The 24,947-nt window shown below is 47.3% G+C and overlaps 1 protein-coding gene across 3 annotated transcripts in view; it reads right to left on the bottom strand.

Moving 5' to 3' along the window:
- Nucleotides 1-24,947, bottom strand: part of LOC119441492 (transmembrane 9 superfamily member 2) — a 271,918-nt gene that overhangs the window by 227,786 nt on the left and 19,185 nt on the right. For 2 of the 3 annotated variants that reach the window (XR_007465488.1, XM_037706114.2), the window contains exons 1-7: nucleotides 19,871-20,134; nucleotides 11,880-11,947; nucleotides 11,132-11,225; nucleotides 9,520-9,777; nucleotides 5,586-5,731; nucleotides 3,977-4,091; nucleotides 3,391-3,470 (exon numbers count right to left, since the gene is read on the bottom strand). Coding sequence is in view for 2 of the 3 variants with exons in the window: in XM_037706114.2 (XP_037562042.1) it covers nucleotides 3,391-3,470; nucleotides 3,977-4,091; nucleotides 5,586-5,731; nucleotides 9,520-9,777; nucleotides 11,132-11,225; nucleotides 11,880-11,947; nucleotides 19,871-20,041 (932 nt within the window). In the remaining variant the exon portion in view is untranslated. Of the gene's footprint in view, nucleotides 1-3,390; nucleotides 3,471-3,976; nucleotides 4,092-5,585; nucleotides 5,732-9,519; nucleotides 9,778-11,131; nucleotides 11,226-11,879; nucleotides 11,948-19,870; nucleotides 20,135-24,947 lie in introns of those variants that run through there. The other variant, XM_049661346.1, reaches the window with a different exon arrangement.

Here is a 24,947-nt window from a genome sequence, read left to right as displayed (position 1 = left end):
TGCGCGTGTCGTGGCTGATTTCATCCGCGGCCATAGCACGCCTCAGAACGTAGAGCGCGTGCAGCGTTTCAGCCGCCGGTGGTGGTGTTTTGCCGTCGTCCACGTCTATGTCGTCGCTATAATCACTAGAATCAGCAGCCTCGCATGTGGCCTCTTCGACAATATCTTCTACCGTGCGCGCACCACAGGTGGCGAGATTGTCATCTGCCATGCAAAAGTCATCAGCTGTGCACTCGACATTAAGCCATTCCCAATCCTCAATGGTATCTTCCGGCTCTGGGGGCACCTCTTCTGGACTCCCGAAGAAGCCGCATTTGCGAAGCAGTTCGCTACAGTAGTCGGAGTTACCCGATCCCATGCCATAGCTATAAAATGGATGGCGTCCAAGAGGCTTATTCGCAGGTCGCCTTCGTCCTTTCGATCAATTTTAGCAAGTAGGCGGTGCACAAGAAGGCTCTTGAAATGGTGCTTTACGTTCTTTATAATCCCAGCGTCAAGTGGTTGCAGGTGCGTCGTCGTGTTCGCATGTAAAAGGACAAGTTTGACGTTTTGAAGCGTTACTTCCCTCGGGTGGGCAGCGCACTGGTCAAGAAACAGAACAATCTTCCGATTCTTGCAAGCCATCCTCCTGTCAAGGAGCGACAGAAACTCTTCGAACAGCGCCGCCGTCATCCATGCCTTTTTGTTTGCGCGATAGACACACGGCAAATGACTCGCGCGCTTGAAGCACCGGGGCTTTTGAAACTTGCCAACTACCGTAAGCTTAAGTTTCTCCGATCCGTCGGCGTTACAGCATAAGAAAACCGTAATGCGCTCTTTGCTTTTTTTGCCTCCTTTGCATGCTTCGCCTTTTAAACAGAGGCTCTCCTCGGGTTGCAGGTTAAAAAACAGACCTGCCCCCTCATCAGCATTAAAAACATCACGAGGCTCATACTCCGCGATGAGTGACGGCAGCTTCGCTAGCCAGTAGCTGACAACTGCCTCGACAGCTTTTTTCACTTCACCACAAACGTTTTTATAAACGAGACCATGCCTAGTCTTAAAACGCTGCAGCCACCCACCTGAGGCCTGGAATCCATCGATGTGCAGGGCAAGTGCAAATTCGTCGGCTTTCTCCCGCAAAACTTTACCGTCAATATTTACACCAGCTGCGGTTACTTCTTTAAACCAAGTCAGGAGAGTCTCCTCAAGCTTCACATGCTGAGCGGTCTTCGCTTGCTTCGCGTTGACGTTGAATGAAAGCACGTTTTTCATGATAGAGTCTCGCTGTGCAACAATTGTGCTCAGTGTTGATGTTGCGAGCCCTAGCTCCTTAGCCAACTCTGTCCGCTTCCTCTTGGGATCCTCATCGACCTTTCGAAGAATGTCTAATTTCTCTTTAAAAAAGAGTGCTTTCCGCTTGCGAGACATAGCTCGCTGAGACTAGGCAAACTGGCGCAAACACAAAGAACGCGGCCCGAAGCACAGCTGCCACTCCGTCTGATGGCACGCAGAAAAGGAGGAAAAGTACAAAAGCAACAAAAGCGCCACCGCTTCAAACTCTTAGCGCCAAACGCGACCTCCACGCTCTCCGGCGCTGCGTCTGCACCAAAAGAGAAAGGAAGAAAGCGCATGACTGCGCGCTGCTGTTCTCTTTCGTGGCCGTCGGTGCAGCGGCATTTATTCGTATGAGCCGACGCAGGCCGAAAATCGATTCACTACAACCATTCTCTAGCACGTTGCAAAGTAATGGGGCTCGGCCGGGACCACAGAAAAATTCGTATCATCCGGAAATTCGTATTAGCCGTGATCGTATCATCGAGATTCCACTACTATCCTCGTGTTTCCCAGCTCTTAAGTGTTTTTTTTACGGTCCTGTGAAAAACGTATCAGCGGGGTTCTACTGTAAATGTATAATTTGTGTGTAATGGGCCTGTGCCATATAAATACTGTCATTGTCTTCCACTTTGTTTTGCTCCACGCACTGTGTTTATTATACTTTCTCGTGTTTTTTGTGCACTTATTATGCTTATTTGTGACTACATACACCATTCAAATGTACTGCAATGCACCACGCTAAAATCACCAAGATATTTGTCGTCACATATTCAATATATCAAAAAATAAATTTTTGCATTACACCATCAGGATGCGGCCTGGAATCGAATCCAAAATCACAAGCAAGCAGTGTCAGAACATTGTCTGACACTGGTGTGAGTAAGCATTTTTCAATAGTCAATTAAAGCTATCACCTTTGCATGTGTGTAAAGCTGCCACGGCTACCTAAAGTGAGTAACCTGCCTTGGAAGCACCTCTGTAAGAAATCACATAATGAACGCACCCTTAACTTGTTGACATGAAGTAGGAGAGACACGGTACGATTCGGCGTTTGATATGGTGTATGGTGGGTACGATTGCATCAGAAGCCATATCGGACACTGAATCGTACCATGTGTCTCCTACTTTTATTGCGATAGCAATTATATAGACACTCCAGGTGCATTCTTGCCACCGGCGCCGACGGTCGCGGCTCGATCTCCCGTGTTCAAGGGAGGAAAGCGGGGAGGAAACGCGCCGCATTCCGTCGCACGCATGACGCTGGGGGGAGGGGAGGGTGGGCGGCGGCGCAGCAACTGCGCATTGCGCGCCGCACGCGCCCTATCTTGAAAGTGAGCTGCGTCGGGGTGTGACGTCGGCTGATATTTTTGTGCGTGCTCGGTTCTCGCCGCTCAGTTTGCGCTGAAGCGATACACAGCACGAAGGTCACTTCGCTTGCTGCTGAGCTACCTCATGCCAGCATTTTGACAGCGAGTGCCCGCGCGCGGTCATCGAGTGTGACGAGTTCATGTTTGCCTTTGCACGCTGACACCATGCTTGTTAATTTACATAGTGAGCAAATATTTGCAAGTTCACGCGGCCGATAAAACTACTATCCTTACTTTATATAGCTGTCTACGCATTTGCCATCGCAATCAATGGTTCGCCTTTTGGGCGAAACTGCGACTTCTTATGAGGTGGCCGTGAAAAAATATCGCTCAAAATTTTACCCAGCATAATGAACACCCCAACTTGGCAGATATTTTTTGGGAAAAAAAGTGCATTCATTATGCGAGTAAATATGGTATGTGCAGGAGCCACTGAGATCGCTCCTTGTGACTGGAATATCGCTTTTATGTGAATGTTACTGCCCTCTTAAGCACTCACTAAACCATTCTGGCTGCTGTATCCGGTGCTCCCCAGTTTCCATATTTGGCACACTGTCTGTAAAGCGCATGGTCAGGCATTGCTAAGGCTCATTTCCTACTCGTTCATTTAGTCAGCATCGATCGTTCTGTCGAATATATTTTTTTAAAGGCTACCTAACACGAGCTCCTTTATAGGAGTGTGCGTGAGTGAGGGTGCAACGCTCACCTGAACCACTGGATGTTGGTCTGCGGCAGAGACTCGAGGATGTAGTCCCATCTGGACGACCAGCGCACGTGGTCGTTCCTCTGCGAGAGAGGCACGCACAAACTTTAGAATGTGAGGGCGCAGTCTGACAACTGAAGGCAGAAATTATAACTTCCAAGCTGGGCAAGCACTGCCACATTAGCTGTTCCATACTCCTTTCCTCTGCAATCGACACAGAATACGTCTCCTTCGTAGCTTGACTAGCATCTCTGGGTGCCCCTCTCGTACATTCAGCATGCAGCGACATGGTCAACGGTGCAGTTGGCAGCCACTGCGCCAACATGACTGATTCCGTACAGTGCGACTACCACCACTAATTTATATTATGTAGGACACAGACCTACTTCAACGTTGAAGCCACACTGCATTTTGCGCGCTTCAACTTTTGGAAGCAAAAAAAGATTGAGTGAACATTCAAAATCCATATTTTTAAAACATCGTATTTGATTAAATTAAAAAATTCTGCTACTCGAACACTACTATGAGTATCAACAACAAGAGCCAAAGCGAGGGACAGCGAAACCCTTGATATTGTCATACCACTCACCACGAAGGTCACGCTGTAAGTGTAGGTGATGGTCAAAGGGCCGTTGTCTTTGAGGCCAAGGGTCAGGTGCTCGCCTGCGTCGCATGTCGGCGTCTCGGCGTTCTTGTGTTTGATGCTAGAACAGAGCAGTGCGTAGTTAGCACGACAAACTTGACGTTCTGGAGGTATACACTAAACTCATTACAATTAAGTTGAAGGGGGAGCTGACATTACTTCATTGAATTCATTACTGCCATTACTGCAATAGTGGCAATAATGCCCAATGGGGCACACAAGTTCAGACGTGCAAAGTGTGGCCTGCGGACCTGCTACATGAACGCAAATGCTATAAGATTTCAATAAAATAGCAAGAGAATGATCAGACGCGACAGAATTTACGATAGTTGCCTTCTTTTCAATGTGATGGTCTCCCAATTTCCAATTAGAAACATCCATATTGTTGTGAAATCAGCAAAATGGCGACGTGGTTGTAGAGCACAGCTTGCACACTGCAACGCGAACAAAGTCTGCCGTGGTCGAGGACCATGTGGTTGAGAAAGGCCAGTGTTGCTCGACAGCGTCATATTCGATGCAACGACGTGGGAGTTTTGAACTGCCACGCCGAACGAGTGCCGAGCCTCGCGGAAAGTGACCATACTTGGCTTGCAACATTCAGGTATTTTTTGGTTCCGAAAGTTAATCTAGTTGGTTATATCCATCGACAGTACAATATTACTTTTTAAAAACGAGGTTTTAAATACATGGATCTCTATGGTGGTATTAAGGACAATTTCATTTACTTCGCTATTCCCCGTCTTTCATAATATAGTACCCTGTTTTGTTATAACAAGGTTCGAGTGTAGGAAATGCTTCCCTCAGTGAACAGATTTAAATACCTACATACTAAAGGAGTGGCTTCGTTCTCAACCCAAGTGGCAGAGCAAGGACACTTGCTATCTTTGCCTACGTGCATTGTTTACTGAAAACTATGTCTTCAGTTGAATTGTTGCCTCAGTTGAACTGTTCCCACAATTTCACGCATTACACACAGTATGCTTCAATGCAAATTCCATTGCTGCATTCCAGATTTTTGTTTGGCATCAAGCCAGACACAGGGATGGTATAGAAGGGGACTCGAGTACATTCGCTTCCCCTACCATTTTTCTTTTCTACTTTCAATTTTGGTGATTTGCGTCAGAAATCCTAATTTTTGCTTTTATTTGCAACATCACCTTAGGTTATAGTAAGAAGTTAAGCATCACTAAGAATTGCAATGATTTTCTAACAAACAAGTTGAAAGTTAGAGCATGCGCTTGTACCCTTGCCCAGCTTGGAAGAGGCAGTGCCTGCCCAGTATAGAAGGCGACAAGCATACGCTTGTCGCCTTCTATACCATCCTTGCCCCTTGACTGATGTGTCCAAATTAAGAAATACATTGCAGTCGCCAACTCTGCCAAATATACACGTCACAGGTGGTGCAGCCCTTAGGTTGCCAGCCTAACCTTTTCCTTCAAAACCACCCAAGAAAGAGACGACCAACCAACCACAAGCTGATGGCAGCAACTACAAAGAAAGCCTGAAACAAGAAAGTGCAGGTATGACAGTCACCCTGCTTCCCATTCTCGCGTACCTCCGAGGCTGCACCTTGACGGAGATGATGCGCCCTCCTTCCTCGATGAAGGAACTTCCCCAGGACTCCTTCTCGCTCTTGTGGTACGAGATGGTCAGGTCCACGTGGTTGAACAGGTAGAACGTCTCCGGCTTGGAGAACTCGGACTAATCGATCCGAGAAAACACAGAGAAAAGAAAGAATGGCACTTAGAAGTTGTGCTAACACAGCCACGGAACATGATGAAGCATAGATTGGCTTTCTATGCCATGCAAAAAGCAATAACGGAAACCAGCTAAACACTGCCCCAGAAGATGCCACATAATGTGTCTACTTGAGCAAGGACAACCAGCTGAACACTTGCTTCCGCATTAAAAGAATTGTAAAGAAAACAGTGAGTACAGCCGTGTGCCTACACTATGCTTCTGTAAAACCAAAATGCCCACAAATTATGTTGGAGGTGGCTTGGTAAGCCAGAGAAGATGCAAACACAGGTAGTGACACCCTTATGAAGTTCCCACACCAGCTCACCTTGACATTATAATCTTTGAAAGCACCTACCAGAGTCTGCAAACTTTCTCCGTCTGTAAACTTCTTACCATTTACGGATTACCAGTTTACTGGAGTCATGGATGGCATTAGCAAAGCCGGTAGCGACATTTCTTGTGTTGCGAGAGTGCTTTCGTTGTAGGAAAATCATAAAATAATTGCACATTAACAATTATGTCAAAACCAACACTATACACCAGCAGTTATGTCGAAAATGACAGGCCACTCCAGTATCACCTTTGTGTGATCTCTGGTTAAGCTATGCGTAATACCGTATTTACATGATTGTAAGTCGACTCGAATGTAGGTCGACCCCCCTAAGATTGCATGTCTCAAAAAAAAAAATTGGGGGGGGGGGGGGGGGAGAAAAACCACGCGAGTGCATTTCACACAAGGGAAATTTATTGATGGGGTTGCTAAGACTACTCATCGTCACTAGAGTTGACCTCAATGGTACTGCTGCCGTCATAGCTGCTGCGGTCCCACAGCACGTCGTCATCAAAAGTGAGTCCACACTTCGCGAACGACCGCACGACATCGTGCGGTACAGCCCCCCACGCAGAGAGGACCCACCCGCACACAGTAGCCAGAGAGGCCAAATTTTCTCGCGCTAAAGCCGCCACTGCCGCACCACACGTTCACTGACTCCAGACTTGCGTCCCGCTGCGCAGTTGTTAGTCTCCTCAACATGAAGGATAGCAGCCCGTTTGAACGCTGCTGAGAACGAGCGCCGAAAGTTCTTGGCACTCATGACAGGCGCGACGATTCAGCACAACAGCAGAAGTGACAGATGCGTGCGGCCGTCGAAAACAATCGTATCTCAAAGAAAAGCTCTTCCGCCAACTACTAATACCCCCCAAACGACGGCTCTTCCGCCAACTACCAATACCCCCCTAACGGCGGCTCTTCCGCCAGCTACCAATACCCCCCAAACGGCGGCTTTTCCGCCATCTGCCAATACCCCCTAAACGGCGGCTCTTCCATGATCGATGCTCCCACAAGAGCCGTGCGCTCGTGGTGCGCGCAATCAAAATGTATGCAATACAGTAAATTATTACACTACGCTTCTACCGTAACCATAAAAACGTAGGTGCAAAGTTGTAACCACGCCGTAGCACCCCTGATTTCTCGTTTCTCTTGCCGTTACTAGCGGTACACGGTTCGGTTTCGATTCTAAGTCGACCCCCCAACATTGGATTGCCAAATTTGAAAAAATGGGTCGACCTACAATCGTGTAAATACGGTAAGATGTCGCTAAGAACACTGTTGCTACTGTAAACCTCTTGGGTAAATTGGTATTTTGCAAAGAGAAATACATTTACAAACAAGCTAAAACTCGTTATATCCCAAATAAGAGAAAATACTTTCAAGTACATGCTGTCACACTGAGGTTCTGGTGCCGAGATTTCGGAGAAAAACATAAAAATGAGGAGTTTGGCTTTCAAGTTCCCCATGCTAATTAACCCTTTCGTGGCAAGTGAATGAACAGTCTGAACAGGTTTATTGATGTTCTTTAGTGCCCATTTAAATGACATTGCAAACACAAAACAATGGCCGTATGCTCCTCTTCAGTCAGGCTGAAATTTAATGCCCTCTTTTACATGGTGCTGCTGACGTGAGTATTTTGTTGCTTTATTCAGAATAGCCAATTTACACACACTCACACCGCACCCAAGAATCATTGTGCAAACTGGGAACAGACACTTAATGTTCCCGACCCATTGACGATGCTTCTCTGCTCAGAGCCCCATGTTCAGTAATGGCAAACCACTGCTGAAGGGCTTTCCCCATCAAATCATTTCCCCAATCCTTGAAACGAAAGCTTCGAAAAGGCAAGTCTATCTCTTAAGCGGGACCCAGCACCTGTGAAGAGCATCTGAAGAGCATTTATCATACATATTTTGCATGAACACACTGATGAGCACATGTATCGTGGGGCCTTGACCCTTTGGCTCACCTTTATGTTTTCTACAATATGATCACAATGCATATTTATAGCTTGATATTTCATGACTGCATCTTTAAAGCATGCAACAGGTGTCAGGGATTCGGGACAGCATCACCCTATGTGACTTCAAACATGAGAGGGAGCTTTGCCACGCCACAGAATGCCAGTAAGAGACCTCCAACTTTGACATTACTGCAGAATTACTTGACTAGCATGATATGCTTGAACCACTCCTTCAGTTTCTAAATAGTTCCCTAGAGATCTTGCAAGCTTCCACCATATTCCACCATAGTCAAAGGCGCGTCGCTATGCAAGGATATTAGAAAAGTCGCAGTTTCGCCTGAAAGGGGAAGCATCGATTGCGATAGCAAATTAGTAGAGAGCTATACGAAGCAAGCATAGTAGTTTAATGGGTCGTATAAAGTTGTAAACATTTGCTTACTAACTAAATAGACAAGCATAGTGTCACGCGCACACAGGTAAACATGAACACATCTTGCTCGATCACCGTGGAAATTCACTGTGGAAATGGCGGAGTGAGAAAGCGCACCAGCAGCAGCAGGCAAATTGACCTTCGCGCTGTTTCTCGTCTCACTTCAATGCGAACTAAACGTCGAAAGCAGAGCGCATACAAAGCTACCGGCACTCGGCGCATGCACTTTGTCCCCATCGCAGATCTCTTTGAAGATGAGGTCCGCACGGGTGCGCACTTCGCCGGCATCGCAGATCGCTTTAAAGATACGGCGCAGCCATGCTGTGAGCAACAGCCGACGGAGCAGAACATCCCCCCCACTCCTTCTCCACCTCATCACCCCCGTGCCTCGCACACCGCGAGAGACTACCGCGCGCTTCCGGCCTGCCTTCTTCCCTCAAGTTCGCTACATTGAGCCGCGATTTCCGGCTCCCCTCGTACGCATTCACTCGCACACAGAGTGTACGACACGTGGAGACGATTTTATCGCCGTTGGATTTTATATGGAACCTCAGGCCAACGGCAGAAATGCACTTGGAGTGTCCATATAATTACTATTGCAATAAAAAGTATACCCGAGCACATACAAGATATCGGAGAAGTAACATTATCGCCATCGGACACACAGACGAACATGGCTTTTGGGGCTTACGATATGCAAGCATATTACAACACTTATTCTGCTTCTTGTGCCTAATTTATGGGTTCATACTCATTTGTTTTCATCACCTCCCTTGTAAGTCCTTTTCATGCAGTGCACCACACTAGGCGCACTAATCGCTTAGTAATCACTTATATACTAATGCCAATAATTTAGAAAAAAAGAAACTTGCTGTTTTGGCACGCCCCGACACTAGCATGCACAAAGCTCACTGGGGCCCCACACTTCGTAAGTTTCTCCACTGTCCTGTACAAGGACAATGCAGCTCCTCCATAGAGATATGAAGTTCAATGACCAAAGCAATGAGAGGAAGGGGCCAACCCACCGTGACACTGCACAGGCCCCGGGGCTGGCTGTTGCGGTAGGTGAAGCATCCCATGGGGAAGCCCATGGAGCAGTACTGCTTATCAGTGTCGATCAGGTAGCACCAGGTGACCGGCATGTTGTCCACAATCCAGTGGTGCCGGTACTGTTTCATCATGCCCTTGCGCAGCTGGTCCAGGCGGGCCGCCGAACCAACGATGTTTGGACCGTACTGACGTGTGCAGAGCTTGGCGCACGTCTTGTTCACCATAAAGTCAATCTGCACACGTGATGGGCAGAGAAATGACTATTTACTGCTGCAAACTACAAGAGGGCTTACATGCACTTCCACAGACTTCTGCCCAATGAAGCTATTCATATTGATTGGATCAGTTTCCTGTTTACAATAAGTGTGACATCCCGGTGATAACTGCTTTTTATTTTGTCTTCATCACAATGAATGGCCTTTGATGATGGCATTTGCGGAGTTGCCTACAGGAAGGATAAGCATGCGATATTAATAGATTTTATATTTTTTAGTGATCGGACATTAAGTAGCAATACATTGGCCTGACTCCTCTACAGCAGAACTGAAGATGTACTGAAAGGCTAATTGTTCTGACTTGACTCATTGCTCATTACATTTCAAAGCTATGAAGACAGGTGAAGTGAGATAATTGGACGGAAAGAACGGAAACACAGATGTAAGGTTTTCAGCTTGTAGTTTATTTTTATTCCTCCTGACTGTCCTTGTCAGACCACCTGCCAACTAGCCAAAATATTCCAAACCCACGCTTTGCCTACGAGAGACACCACAATTGAAGGCTTCAAAAATAATCTGGCAATTTTTTGTTCTTTAACGCACAATAAAATTTCCGCAGACTGGTGCTTTTGCAGTCTATCCCAGATGTAATGCAGCTGCTCTGTCTGGGTATCAAACTCATGACCAGCATCGCACATTGCCAAATATGGCAAGAAGCATCAACATGTATCGAGTTGTGAATGCTGCCATGCATAATGTACTTGTTTCACTGGTATCAGTCCTCCTGCTTGAGCCACTTTTTACCACTACACGAGAAGCAAAAGCAAGAGTATGAATGGTAAAAGTAAGGTGTCTTAAAAGTTTTTTTTAAGCACTAAATTTTTCCCATTGGAGCCCGCTGGTACGCTCAAAGCTTAACTACGGGTCTGCAGCACTTACTAAGGCTGCAATTTGCTGCTAGTCAGCTATGGACCAAATCACCACTTCTGAGATTTACTGACAGCTCTTGTGGCACCTACCCCTCCCTTAGGAGGGAAAGAGCACCTCTTCGCATGCGGTAAGGTCAGACTGGTTTACATGCTTGCTCCTAGTCATTTAAAGCAGATAGCTTTCTTTGGATCTTCCGGCCGTTTTGCAGGGTTGGCCAGTGGCTGATGGTAGGTGGTCGGACATGGGTGAGGAAAGGCGAAGAAATGCGCCCAGGGAAAGGGCGCGTGCTCTCGGGCAACCCAGTTGTGATGGCACTGAAGTGAACTGAAGAAGTGGGTCAATAGTAACACCTATGCCATCACAGAAGTTGCGGTAGAAGTAGCGATGTCGCCTGAATGCATGAGCAGAAACAGAGAACAGCACAACGTAGCAGACAACGCACCACATAAGGCGACAGGCGAATCCTCTCGCCGAACACTACTTGGCCAAGGTTCTCTGCTGGTGACGTCGTCCCATTGGTTGTGCAGAAGTCGAAGCTGCGTAAGAAAAAGCACAAAAAATGCCCAATGCCCTTAGTTCAAACTGAATAACATGCACAAAAATATAAAGTTGACAAATTATAACTGCCACGTAAACACATCAGAGAGAGCACTGCCCACCAAAAAAGCAGCACTTTGTACTAATTCCATGTCCTTTCCCTTGCAATGAAGACACAAAACGGAAATGACTACGTTGCAATGAAAAAACATTATGCACAGTCTGAATTTAAACATAGTTCAAAATGTCTAACACAGCTGGCCTGTCGCGAGATACCAAACTCCGAGTCCTACCAGGCCTGAATCCGGTGCAAATGGCTGTCCCAAGGGAGACTTAGGCCTTCTTGCTAAATCTAGAACGACCCCATAAAATATGGAACGGTTGAAAACCCTACTTGTATTATTACATCAGCACTGCCCACAATTTTTCACAAGTACTTTCTTTGTCCTCAGTTAACACGTAATGATGGTGAGCTAACTGTTAAACCATCTTGTCATTTCATAGCCCAAACAAGGATAACATAGCTACATACTGCCCACCACGAAGCAATGTAGTATCCACTTTGAGACCATTTCAGTCTCCCGAAAACAGAATGAACAGCTAAACATAAAAGTCCCAACCCTCACAAGCGCAGGGAAAGAAAGAAGACTTACTGTTGGTACTCGTATGGGATGACAGACTCATCAGAGTCTAGCCTGTTCACAAAAAGGTCAATCTTTGTCTGTAAGGAAAGACAAAAGAACAAAGAGAAATGAGGAAACCGAACAGTACCACAGCAGACCAAGAAAAACTGAGGATTCGATAAACTGTGATGCAATGGGGGAGAACACACAGCCCTGCGCCCTGAATATATTCCAGTGCAAGCCCAATGCACTGCCTCCAAGTTCAACTCCACAAGTCGCGAACAGTCATGTGCTGGCACTTGATTGCACCATTTTATTTTCACGGAGCAAGGACACAGTTAAAAGGGAAAAAAATGTGAATTCTATAAAGCTCACACTATGCAAATGTTTGTCATGCTGCCTCAAGAGTTTGTGTATTCTGATCTTACATTTTCAACAATACTCGGCGCGGCTCAACAAAAAAAGTAGATCTAATGCACATGCTGGCATGTATGTGAAGCAAAGCCTTAGTACAGTGGTTAATTAAACACTTTACAACTAATGGTGATTCATACAATTTCGCTTACTTTCAGGCTATGCAACATCACCATGCTGACACAACTGCTGAAATTAAGCATGAATCGCAGAAGGTGTTTCACTCGTTCCTGAATTAAGACTTGCATGACATATTCACGGAGTGTCAGGAAAGCTGGAAGCGCTTTATTGCTGCGCAAGGAGACTATTTCTAGATTGACAACATTTACATGCATATAAATAACCTTCTTAAAAACAAAAATACGCTCGAAACCTTTTGATACAGTTAAACTTCGATATAATGCATTTAAATATATAACACAATTCTCTATATAAAAATAATTATTTACCTTTTGACAACTTCATGTAACACCATGTATTTCTAGCCCCAATATTCAATGCAGTGAAATTTCACTGCTGTCTGAAGGAAGATCGAGAAAATAAATAAAAACAACTACTGGCACTCGTGGTCAAAACGGCTGAATTACATGCGCTTGTTTTTTGAAAGGGCATCTTCCAAACCGTGTGCCGTGCGGCAAAGAGTAATTCGCAAGTCTAGTTAGCATTGCATTGAGCAGTGGCACTAGGGGGTGCACTATAGTTCCATATTCCCCGCAGGCATTGCATCGGCGATTGATTCGGTGTTTTTGGTGCGGCCAATGCCAGTTACGCACCAGTCCCGTGAGGCAATAAATGTGATAGCATGAGTAGCGGTAGTAAACGCAAAGCCCTCTCGCTTGAAGATAAGGCCTGTTATCTTGCAAGCAATCTGGATCGGTCAGAAGAAAAAGGATGTCGCTGCTCGTTTCGGGATACTAAAATGCTCACTCTCCATGATCTTGAAGTCGAAAGATGCTAGTCTCGACTGCTTGAAGAAAGCGATAAATCCCCAGTGATAGAGGAGGTATTGAAAGTGGCCGACGAATTTTTCAGAGCTGCTCGATATTCCCACCTACCGTCGGCACCGCTACCTATTCCATAGAACCAATGCATAACAATGTGGCCACTGCATCAGGTCTCACTTGAGCTTGAACCCGCGGCACCGCCACTTGGAACCAATGCATACAACTGCGACCGAAATCTTGGATGCCAGACCAGACCTTGCTGCTCAATTTTTCAGACAGAATATGTGCACACGATGTCGCAAGGAAGCAAGTGTTGCAGCCATGAACAATGTTGCCGTCATTCAGCTCTTCGCCTTGCTTTGATGCAATTTTAAACTGAAGTTTTCTTAGTGGCGTCTAAGGGGTTTTTAGTCTATGTAGAAAGGTGTTACGCTGAGGTGAACATAACCTTTGGTGTCACACTCTGGCCGACAATGGAGGTTTATAACGTTCCCAACCCGCAGTAGCGGGGTGGATGCGAAATCTTTGCTTGTACGGATCAGCACAGTGCGTGGATGAGTATCTTCTTTCTTTGTTTCCTAGTGCGACACTCAGAATTTCCGGCTGATGTGAGGTGAGCTTTGTCGACACAGCATCAAACTGTAACATTGGTCGGCAAATCTCAGATTCAAGGAAACTCATTTTTTTCCTCCACAACTTCATGATTATTCAGATATCTTCCACAGCCACTTTTGTGCAAGAAAAATCGGTCAGCGACTGCTTGTAGCAAAATTTCAATGTAATGAAACAAGTGCCCACGACTAAGTGACCAATGAACATAAATTCACTTATGTTTTAACTAATTTCTTCATGACATATTACAATGTGCTAATGTTGCCAGTGAGATTTCAAGGCATATCCACTTGGGCCGAAATGAAGATGACACCAGTTATGAGATAAGCATAGTCAAACTTGCAACAAGGCACTGTTGTTACGCTTCCGTTTTAAATAAAGAACATCATTTTATGCACTGAAGCACAAAAATAACAGGCATGCCAATGTATTTCCTTGCACAATTTGGGAATAAACATCTTGACACTGGTGTCATCATCAAAATTTGTTTCAAGTGAATGTGCGCTGCCAACTCACAGACTACAATTCACAAATTTTATTATGCACAATAACTCAATTAATAATGAGAATTATTAGTGAAACTTTCATGAGCTAATTATGCATTTTGATTTCTCTTGCAAGTAATTTCCGCCTCTGAGTAATCCACCTCAGGGAACAGAATTGTGCTATCTTGTTTCTTGACAGTAAAAAAATACATCCGGTATACAAGCATAGGTTTCATCGATTTCACTGCCCATCCCGCTCCATTTCAGTTCTGGTCTAGTTCATTTTTGGCCTCAAATTGACAATGCAGCATGTGCTGACTGCACTACAACTTTTCAATTAGACTTTGTGCAAGCCAAGTTCAGCGCGAATTCATGGGTTCTCCCGCACTCACTACTTTGGAAGTGCAGGTGCCGTACAAGCTCTCAGTAACAGATGACATCGCACAATGATAGTCAATTCATGACGCATGGACGTAAATATCTCCCCAATTTGATTACAGCCACAGAGTTTCTCACTATAACACCTAGAGGGTAAACTGGCACCACCGTCTATGCGAGTTTCTTAAAGGGCGCCGTGCCCTCATGGAAATTACGGGATATGTGTCTGCGAGGCTTGTGCTGAACGAGGCTTCGTCTAAAACGTGGATATGGCTACACAAATAATGCGTTCTTAAAGCAAAATCTACATAAAAGGCTTTCATGCACCCATATTACATCTCTCAATAAAGTTTACTCGCCTACAATGCAGAATCAAGCGAAGAAAAGCAAGAACAGACGACAAGTTGTTCCAAAGCGAGCGATAATCTTCTCGTCTGCCCTCCCACTTTAGCGGCCAGCTGATACTTTTTACGTTTCATATAATTGTGCATCCAATAGTAAGTCCTCAAAATTCAACAAACATGTTTTTGTGTAAAAATAAAGCTAAAGCAGTTTTAGCAGGAAATGAATCATTGTGACAGACAGAACGGTGCTAGCCAGGTGCGTCTTCAAGGCGTTCTGGCTCTCCAAGAACGATGCCAATCCAAAGTGACAATATACCGGCATTCCCATGGATACCACAGCGCAGCAGCGCCAGTTTTCCCTCTAAGTAATATAGTGAGAAACTCTATGATTACTGCAGTTACTTTAGCTGGCATGAGAATGCGAGGTGCAAGTTCAATGCCCGAGTGGTTGTCAGGGCATGTAAGTAAAGATTTGTAGTGTGCTCAAGTGATTTAGATCGTACAGTTTTCTTTTGGAATGTGTTTTCTGACAACAAAACAGCACCCATGGCCACCATTTCATTCCAACGGTGCAGTGTTATCAAGACAGCAATTACTGCGATAACGAAAAGAAAATACCTTCCATTTTGCTACACGTGCATTTGTCGACAAGGCCTAGCCGCCCACAGCTGACAACAGAGCCCGTTCGTTGCCATACTTTCGTCCTCAATTTGCAAGGCCAACAAGGTGTGCAGGTGCCACGCTGCACTTGCACGAAGTGAACTCCTTTCATGTGAAAAAAGCCCGCGAATACACGCAAAATTGCTGCGCGACTGCCCGTTCGAGGCACTTTGCGTGTATTTGCGAGCATCTTTCACATTCAGAAAAACACTTTTATGTAGCACGTATTGAGCAACAGAAGGCTGTATCGGGAGTTTCTCATCTCGTTCAACACTTCTCTCATTGACACTTTTAATCTAATTATAATAATTGAGAAGTTGATTTTTTAATGAAGACTAATTACCTTATTAGGCGGAATGCAAAAATTATTTTTAGTTTCTTCAAGCGATGGCAAACAACATTACGTTGGTTCTGTTCAGCTATGTAGCATTTACATACTTTTAATGTTTGGCTAAAGTTAAGTGAAACACCCTCTATATGGAAGAACTATCGCAGTGAAAGAAAAAAAATACACGCGATCAACAGAAAATTACCCTTTCGCACTTAACACACTTCTGCACGCCGAACGGTGCGGCAAGTTGAAACGGACGATTTTCTGTTGTTCACATAAATTTTTTTTTGTTCTTGCACTGTAACAATTCTTCCATATTATGTTGCGATGTTTACAATAAAATGTTGTTGTGAGTTCAGCACTTGTGTGTGTCTACTTTGCCTACGGTCTACATAAAGGCTACGCTGTTTATTTCCATAATCATTCAATTTTCAGTCTGCATGCTAAAGCAAATCAACGGAACAACCGCAAGATCTTTAGTCAAATATCCTTTAGGCAACATCACATGTGAGCCCGACTTGAAATGCAATTAAGTAAGGTTTCCCAAATGTTGCCATGTTAACATTGTAAGAACATTCCAACTGCTACAATAGAAGAAGATTGCTTGGAATAATAGTTATCGAATGCCACAGCCAACACCATGCATTCAAAATGTGCCTTTGGTCTTGTATCCATCATTGTAATCATAACAATATTCCCACAATGATCAACCTAAAATGGTGAATCGTTACAACAGTATATCCATAATCTTGGATGCAAGAAATAATTCTAAATCATAAGAGTTACAAGAGCATTGTCTTGTCACAAACCGCTCTAGCTTAATGCTTAATCCCTTCAGGCACTGTGTCTACGACTCTGTGCATTAGGATAGTGCATCAAAAACAAAAGCACTGATGAAAATGACATTTAATGTGTGTCACGTACACCTAGAAACATTCTGATTGGACCTACGCTGCAAGTTGGAAGAATATGCGTAGTGTTTTAGCTAAAGTAGTTGGAAGGTGGACAGCCAAGTGTTTGCATTAAGTGTCAGTATGTTGTCATGAAGTGGGTCATGCACTTCATTGTCTTTCACATATCATCAAGCATCAGGCATATATATATGTTTTTTGTTTCTTTTTCAAGTGGCTGAATAGGTGCTTTCCAAGTGCACTAGACATGTGATGGTTGATGTTCTCATATATGACATTCCTGTAGAAACTTCTCGCATGGAGTTCACATTTTGTAAAATTGACAAAGCTCACTCAAGAATTGGCAATTCTTAACTCGTTCTGCAGCTGTACGTTTTTCATGGTTCTGAAGATGCAAGAAATGTTGTGAAACTGAATTTTCAATGGACAGAACTATTTGAAACCTGAAGGGCCCATTCTCACTTGAGACTAGGAAAGGCCGCGCGACCGATTGCGACTGGCGACCAGAAAGCTACTCAAGACGAACGATGCTCATGCTCACAAATGCGACCGACGAGTTGCTAAATCGAAATGTCTCGCGATATGCCGTTCACATCTGCTTGCAACGTCATCGCAGCGTAAAATAAGCGTCAGCGTATACAGACGTCCTGTTCCTTCGCATCTGATTGGTTCAGCTGTTCTGCGACTACGGTAGTGCGACTGAAAAATCGAGCAGTGAGCGACTGGCCCGAAACGGTCGCATTTCGAGAAAAGCAACCATTTGCGACTGGTTGCTTTGTGACTAAAGGCTCATTCACACCGGCGACTTGAGGAGGTCGCGCGACCATTTGCGACTCGCGAACAAAAAGCGACCGAAGGCGACTGATGTTCACACCGGCAAGCCCGGCTGAGCGCGACCTGCAAGTCGCAATCCCGGACATTCTCGTTCTTCAGTGAGAATTCTAGGGATCTACGCAGTCAGCGCGCACTTCGCTGGCACTGTGTAAATTGGTTTCGCGTTCCGGCAACAGCCATGCATTTTGATTCGAGCGATGGCTGGATTTTGATTCGAGCGAACAGGAAGACGCCGTCCCTGTGCTGATGTGCTCCGCCGGGGTGTCAGCTGTGGCAGCGCGGAAGCCTCCGAAGAAAACCCGACGCTCGTGGGTGCGCCCGTGCCTCCGCTCGTGTGAAGTGACCGGCCACGCAAGCCGCCTCCTGCCCGAACTTTGTGCGCATGACAACGAGTATTATCGAGAGAGAGCAAGTTGTAATTTCTAGTTCGCATTGCGTGTTATTCGGTGCATGCAAAGCTGTTCACCCGCTGTTCACCTTTGGGTGGCGTGCTCATCCAACGAACGGCAGCTGGAAAAAGGGTTCGCGCGACTGAAAATCGACCAGTGAGTGACTGGCCCGAAACGGTCGCATTTCGGAGAAAAGCGACCATTTGCGACTAACTTGGTCGCGCGACCTCGCCAAGTCGCAAGCGTGAATGGGCCCGAAGGCGTAGACTCAAATTCAATGCTTAAGTCAACCAGTTAAACAATGCACATACAACAAAAAACCTGAGTAGTGCAAAAGAACTATTTCGACAAAGGTCACAACTCATACAAGTTTCATAGAGCTTGGAAGCAAACTGCCTGAGGTTGCGTGCATGGGATGTATTCTGCCACGACCACTTTTGGCGACACTATCGCCTCGGCCATCAGGCGCGCGCCAATTGGCTGGTTTTGCATACGATTTTGCTCAACCAGCCAATCAGCACGCGTCTGATGGACAATGCGATAATATCGCCGAGAGCAATCGTCGCAAAATACGTCCCCATACGAGCATGTCATGTACAGGTTAATACAGAGTGACGGATTGACGCTACACTTAAAACAACAAAGACCAGTAATGTCAATCGTGAAGAGCTCAAGTGACGACAACATCGTCGGGATTTTTCCCAAGTCTGTTAGAGAGCATGTGTGGCGGACTCAAAAATGTCATGCGCCGCCTTCAGCTTCATTCCATAACGTACTGCACATTTCGCAAGTGTTAAATGACGCTAGAATTAACATTCTTTTCTTTTTCTGCGGGGTTGCTTTAAGGCACAACCATCTGGTCAAACGCACGAGAGCGCTCGCCATCAATCCTAAACACCGCGATAGCACTGTGCGCAGCGTCAAACACGCAGGGCCAGTGCAAATGGAACGGGTTAATGACTGTTTGATAGTTCCTCTTCCGATCTGGTTCGATTGCTCGTTAGGGCAGTGTCACGGTCGGGCGCTAACAGGGCAGACGATGCGCGACTTCTTCGCCGCCTTGTCACGGGCGGACGGAAGAAGACTGGCAGTCCGGTGGAAATCTAGGAACCGTTCGCGCTCATTTATCGCACCGGCTTATCGCGCCACAAAGATGCGATGATTCACAGCGTCACAGCTGTATTAGCGCTTGCAACCGCGCTACGAGAACGCCCGTGACTCGGACTGCGCCGCTCACTGGTGAGACGGCGGAAAGGCTAAAACGACGCAACCTTGCAGTCGCGATCAAGCGCTTTCGCTATCATTTCCATGCAGATGTTGCACGCACGGTCGCGCTCGTACCGCTACGCGAGGGGCGACGTCGCTGCCAAGACGCATAAAGACCACCTCGCATAGTGATTCGCGTAATTTCAGGTCCCCCCGGCACGGATGCACAACGTGGCGCGTACAGACGTCGACGGCGCTTGCTAAGGAAGAAAAAAAAAATAATAACGCAAGAAAACGAAACGCCAGTGCAAACAGTGTGGTTTCGTGAACGACACGAGCGCAGCTCGGTGACGCAGCCCGCTGAAACACCTGCGGCAGGCGAGGCGCTGCGGCGACAACTCGGCAAAGCTCGCGCTGTGCTTCGGCGCGTCGTGTCAATAGCGATGCACAAAATCATCGCGTGCGAATCACACGAATCGTTTGCGGGGGCCGCCGAGATCATCGCGTTCTTACTTGGCACTGCTTGGTTGTCGAGCCTGGCTTGCAGTAGTTGACGGGGGCAAGGCCGGGGAGGTAGAAAGCGGATGCTACGTGAAGCACGACCAGAATCAGCACTGCGCCGAGCGCTGTGGTCCTCGGAGAAGACATGGCGTGTCGATTTCTCGTCCACGGGGCACCAAACATCGGGGTGCACAGGACGGGGTCTCTACGGGACCGCTACGAAAAGGTGCCGTAAAAACGGAGCCCACATCAGCCGTTCCACGGTTCTAAAAAAAAAGTAGGCGGCGTGTCTGTCTGTCGGGAAAGCGGTGACAACTTCCTGTTGTAGTGGCCAGACGTCGAGAAAAGAAAAGAACCATTTCCTCCACAAAACCGAAACTGGAACAGCCGTACGTGTTACGCGTTGATGATAGTTTGATTTCGCAATAATTCTTGTGAACAAAATATAATGTAACGCTTATTTTGAGGTTCTTGCACTGTCCGCACTTCGATGCGCCAGGCATTAATTCCGCTAGTATGAAGACTAGCTGAGTCGTTACGATGCGGCAAAAGCAGTGCCTTCGAGATCAAGTGGCGTCCAAAACCAGACGCATAGAGAACCGATTTTTAAGGACTTAGTTTCTTATGGCGCAACGAAAAGCTCGCCCTCAGAAGTTTTTACACCTGCAGCGGTTACTTCAAAAAGCACGTGGATGTTTTGTGAGCAGAATTTTTTCTATCTGAGCAACCTCCAAAAAATGTAAGAGTCCCTCCTCCAGCAACGCTGAGAAGTGAGAGCGATGTTAGTAGTCATGAAGGAAGAAAAAAAAAAAAACTTAGCGTACACTTAAGCTTCGCCTTTAAGATTAGAAAGTGATAGCATTATCGGGACCCGTTCGCATGGCATCGTTCGCATACGGCAAGTAGACTTCATTCACTGCAACACTGAACGTGGGAAAGCCAGCTTACAAAGACCAAACTTACACTGATCCCCTTAAAGTCGGCTTCACTTTTAAACTGTGATGCATTGCTGGAAAGACGCTTTGCCAGGGGCAATATACGTGGTCTTATATTAAAATGTGAAGGCCCTAGCACATGTTTAAATTATTTTATTAATTGTTTGCTATTGGCCCGACGCGCGCAGGTCTGCATGGTAGAAATGTTTGAGTTTTCTCGTAGCAGAATTAGGTTTTCTCGTACATTCAAATTACAATCCGACGCCGATTAGTAAACAATCCGACGGCGAATCCGACACCGAATGGTAAAAACGTACCTTACCATTTTTCTGACCGATTTCGCTGTGGGAAATTCAATTTTTGTTCACCAAAACCTTGCACTACGTGGAGGGCCTGCGCGGTTGGTGTAGTTGGATGATTTTCTCCGCCACCCGCGATCACACGCCGGTTGCCGACGCCGGATTTTCTGCGACGCGGGGCCCTAAACGCTATCGCGTTAAAACCCCGATAGCCCGCCCAAGCAGGTTATCTCTGGAGTGGCAGCCACTGCGGCCGCCTACGAGAGCGAGTGAAGCATGAAGGCTAGCGGAATCACGTGACGCTCCCTCCTAGTATTTTTTTTTTCCTCCATGGAGTGAAGCCACCGGCGGCCGGGAGCAAAAGCGGGCTGCGGCCGCGGAATACGCGCGGCACTCGAGTACATTTTGTTCATATTTGTTCATCTCACAAAAATATTTTACTTGCGATGAGGCAACTTCGCTACAGTAATATATTTTACATTTTTTGTGTGCATGAAAGCATTTTAATGATTAGCTTCTTTTAATGTGCAAGCATTCTTTGGCGTGTACCCCAACTCCGTCACGCGAATTGTGTAAGGTCTTGTATCTGCACAAAGAGAGAGAGATAGAGAGAGAGAGGGAAACGTTTATTATTGAAACAGTGTCCCGAGCGAGGCCCGGTATCACCCTGAGGTGGGAAGGTTCCTTAGTCCAGGAACCATCTGGCTTCGGCTGCCCTCTTGGCCCTGGCGACGAGTTGTCGTTGGTCTTCCAGGTCCCCGAGGGCGAGCTTGGCCTCCCACGTTTCAAACAGGTGGTCTTCGTTTGCTTGTGGTGCTCGGTTAGCGTCCATTTCCGGCTGCATTTCGCCGTCTTCATGCCACGGGCATTCCAAGAGCAAGTGTGCCAGGGTGTCGGGAACGTTGCAGAGTGGGCAGAGGTAGCTGTGGAGCGTCGTGTAGAGGCGGTGCATTATAGTGCCGTGAGTGTAGGTATTACTTTGTAGGCGTCTGAGGACCACGCTTTCTTCTTTGCCGAGGTTTGGGTGCGGTGGAGGGTACACGCGGCGCTCGAGCCTGTAGTGATGAAATATCGCTGAATTGTTGTTGGGTACGGCTTCCACATCTTCTGCCGCGGGTCGGAGGGCGTTTGGGGCGAGGGGAGCCCGGCTGACGTGCTCGCGGGCAGCGGTGTGGGCCGCTTCGTTCCCCTCTAGCCCCTCGTGTCCGGGTACCCACGTTACGCAGGTGTACGGGAGCGGAGTGCTACGTCGTTGTAGTACCTTGAGTGCATCAGCCGAGATGCGACCCCTCGAGAAATTTCTACAGGCGGCCTGAGAGTCGGTGAAAATGACTGCTGCGTCTGTGCATGTGGTGGTGGCGAGAGCGATTGCCGCTTCTTCCGCCGTTTCGGGGTTGCGTGCCTTGACGGTTGCCGATGCCAACTCGCGGCCTCGGGAGTCTACGACGCTGAGAGCGTATGCGTTTCGATGCGGATACTTGGCCGCGTCGGTGTAGCGGGCGTCTGGGTCTTGCTTGAATCTTCGTTTGATGGCGTTGGCTCTAGCTTGCCTTCTACTCTTGTGGTATATGGGATGCATGTTGCGCGGGATGGGTGCAATGCAGAACGACTTTCGAACGTCCGATGGAATTCGTTCTTTCTTGTCCGTGTCTGCGACGTACGTCTCACTGTAGTTCAGGTGTCGAAGTACTGATCTCCCGGTGGGTGTAAGCTTGAGTCGTTCCAGTTGGCTGTTCTTGTGCGCTTCAGCGAGCTCTTGCCACGTGTTGTGGACGCCCATCTTAAGTAGACGTGTAGTAGAAGCCATGGGGGGGAGTCCCAGGGCGACTTTGATTGCCTTCCTTATCATGATGTTGATCTTTTCGATCTCTGCGTTCTTTAAAGCCAGGTACGGCATACCGTATGTGATGCGGCTGGTGAGCAGTGCTTGTATTATTCTGAGCGTGTCTTGCTCCTTGAGGCCGCTTCTTTGGCTTGAGATCCTCTTGACGAGGTGCGTGAGCTGCGAAAGGGTGCGTTGTAGTCTTGGTAGGCTGGCCGCTCCGGATCCGTCCTTATGAATAAGGAGTCCCAGTATTCGTAGCGTATCGACTTTCGGGATTGCCGTCCCATTGAGGGTGACGCAGGGGTCGGGCTCTTCGTAGCTGGGTGGCCTGCCTCTCGTTCTTGCTTTCAGGACGAGATGCTCAGATTTCTCAGGGGCGCAGCGGAGGCCACAGTTTTGGAGATAGCTTTCGATGGTGTTTACGGCTTCTTGTAAGACGGTTTCTTGCCTTCCAATGTTCTCAGCTCTGGTCCAGAGGGTGATGTCATCAGCGTACATCGCGTGATGCAGATCTGGTATGGTCTCGAGGAGTTTGGGTAACTTGATCATAGCCACGTTGAAGAGTAGCGGTGAGATGACCGACCCTTGCGGGGTGCCTCTGTTTGGAAGTTGGAAGCTTTCGCTGCGGATGTTACAGATCCCGACGGTTGCCGTGCGGTCTGTCAAAGTTTCTGACATACGCGTAGGTCCTAGTGCCGCAGCCGGTGCCTCCGAGGTTGTGGAGGATCGCGTCGTGACTGACGTTATCAAAGGCTCCCTTGACGTCTACTGCCAGTATGCAGTACTTGCTTCGATTGTTAAGGTGATCGAGGAGGCCTTCTTTCAGTTGTAAGAGTACGTCCTGTGTTGAAAGGTGCTGCCTGAAGCCGAACATGGTGTCTGGTAGGTGGCCGTTATCTTCGAGGTACTGGGTAATGCGGTCGTGCACCATATGTTCGAAGAGCTTTCCCACGCACGAGGTGAGGGAGATCGGGCGTAGGTTCTCCAAGCTGAGAGGCTTGTTGGGCTTGGGTATCATAGTGATCTCCGAGTGCTTCCATACAGCAGGCAGTTCTCATTTCTCCCAGCACTCGTTGTAGTACTGGAGAAGAGCCGCAGTGGCCTGCTGCGGTAGGTTGCGTAAATGCTTGTTTGCAATCCGGTCTTTGCCGGGGCTGGTATTTCTAGTCAGCTTGGCTAGGGCTACGTGGAGTTCTGCCTGCGTGAAGGGTCGGTCGAGTTCTAGATTCGGTTTTCCAGCGTATACGTTGCTGCTAGTTGACGCGCGAGAAGGTGCATCTGCGCAGAGCTTCTTTTGTACTTCTCGGAGGAGGTGTTCCTCTGACCCGTCGTGGTTGTGGATAAGTCTGTGGAGGTATTGCTTCTGTTCCGCTTTGGTAGGTTCCGTGGCTAGGAGTGCGCGTAGGAGGTGCCATGTCCTTTTGGTGCTCAGAGTCCCTTGTAGCTTGTCACAGAAAGCATGCCAGTTCTGCCTGGCGATTTGGTCCGCATATTCTTGAGCCTGCTTGGTAAGGAGAGCGACGCGTGTCTTTAGCTTTCTGTTGAGCTTTTGTCGCTTCCATCTCTTGAGGAGGGCACTTCTGGCTTCCCAGAGGTGGAGAAGGTGCGCGTCAACCGCGGGCGTATCGGCATCAAGTTGTATGACCTTGGTGTGGCGTTCTGCTATATCTAGCACATTTTTGAGCCACTCGTCAATGTCGGTTATAGTTGCTCCGGAATCTAGGTTGTCCCTAAAGGATTTCCATTCAGTTAGTCGTGCAATTCCGGTCTTGGTCTGTCTACGGGTGTGTGCTACATCTAATTGGAGGATATGGTGATCGCTCCCTAGGGTTTCCGGAAGCCGACTCCACTCTGCCCAGGGGACGTCCGCCGTAAAAGTAAGATCGGGGTTTGTGTCCCTGGAGACGCTGTTTCCAATTCTCGTGGTCTGGAGAGGATCATTCCAGAGGGTGATCGAGTCTGTGTTGTTGGGCGGCATCGTGCACTCTAGCACCCTTCCTCGTGGTGGTATGATAGATCCATGCCGTGTG

The sequence above is a fragment of the Dermacentor silvarum genome, chromosome 2, assembly GCF_013339745.2.
Source record: "Dermacentor silvarum isolate Dsil-2018 chromosome 2, BIME_Dsil_1.4, whole genome shotgun sequence".
Classification (NCBI taxonomy): Eukaryota; Metazoa; Arthropoda; class Arachnida; order Ixodida; family Ixodidae; genus Dermacentor; species Dermacentor silvarum.
Note: the sequence above shows the minus strand (reverse complement) of the source record. Positions and strands in the feature narration are given on the sequence as shown.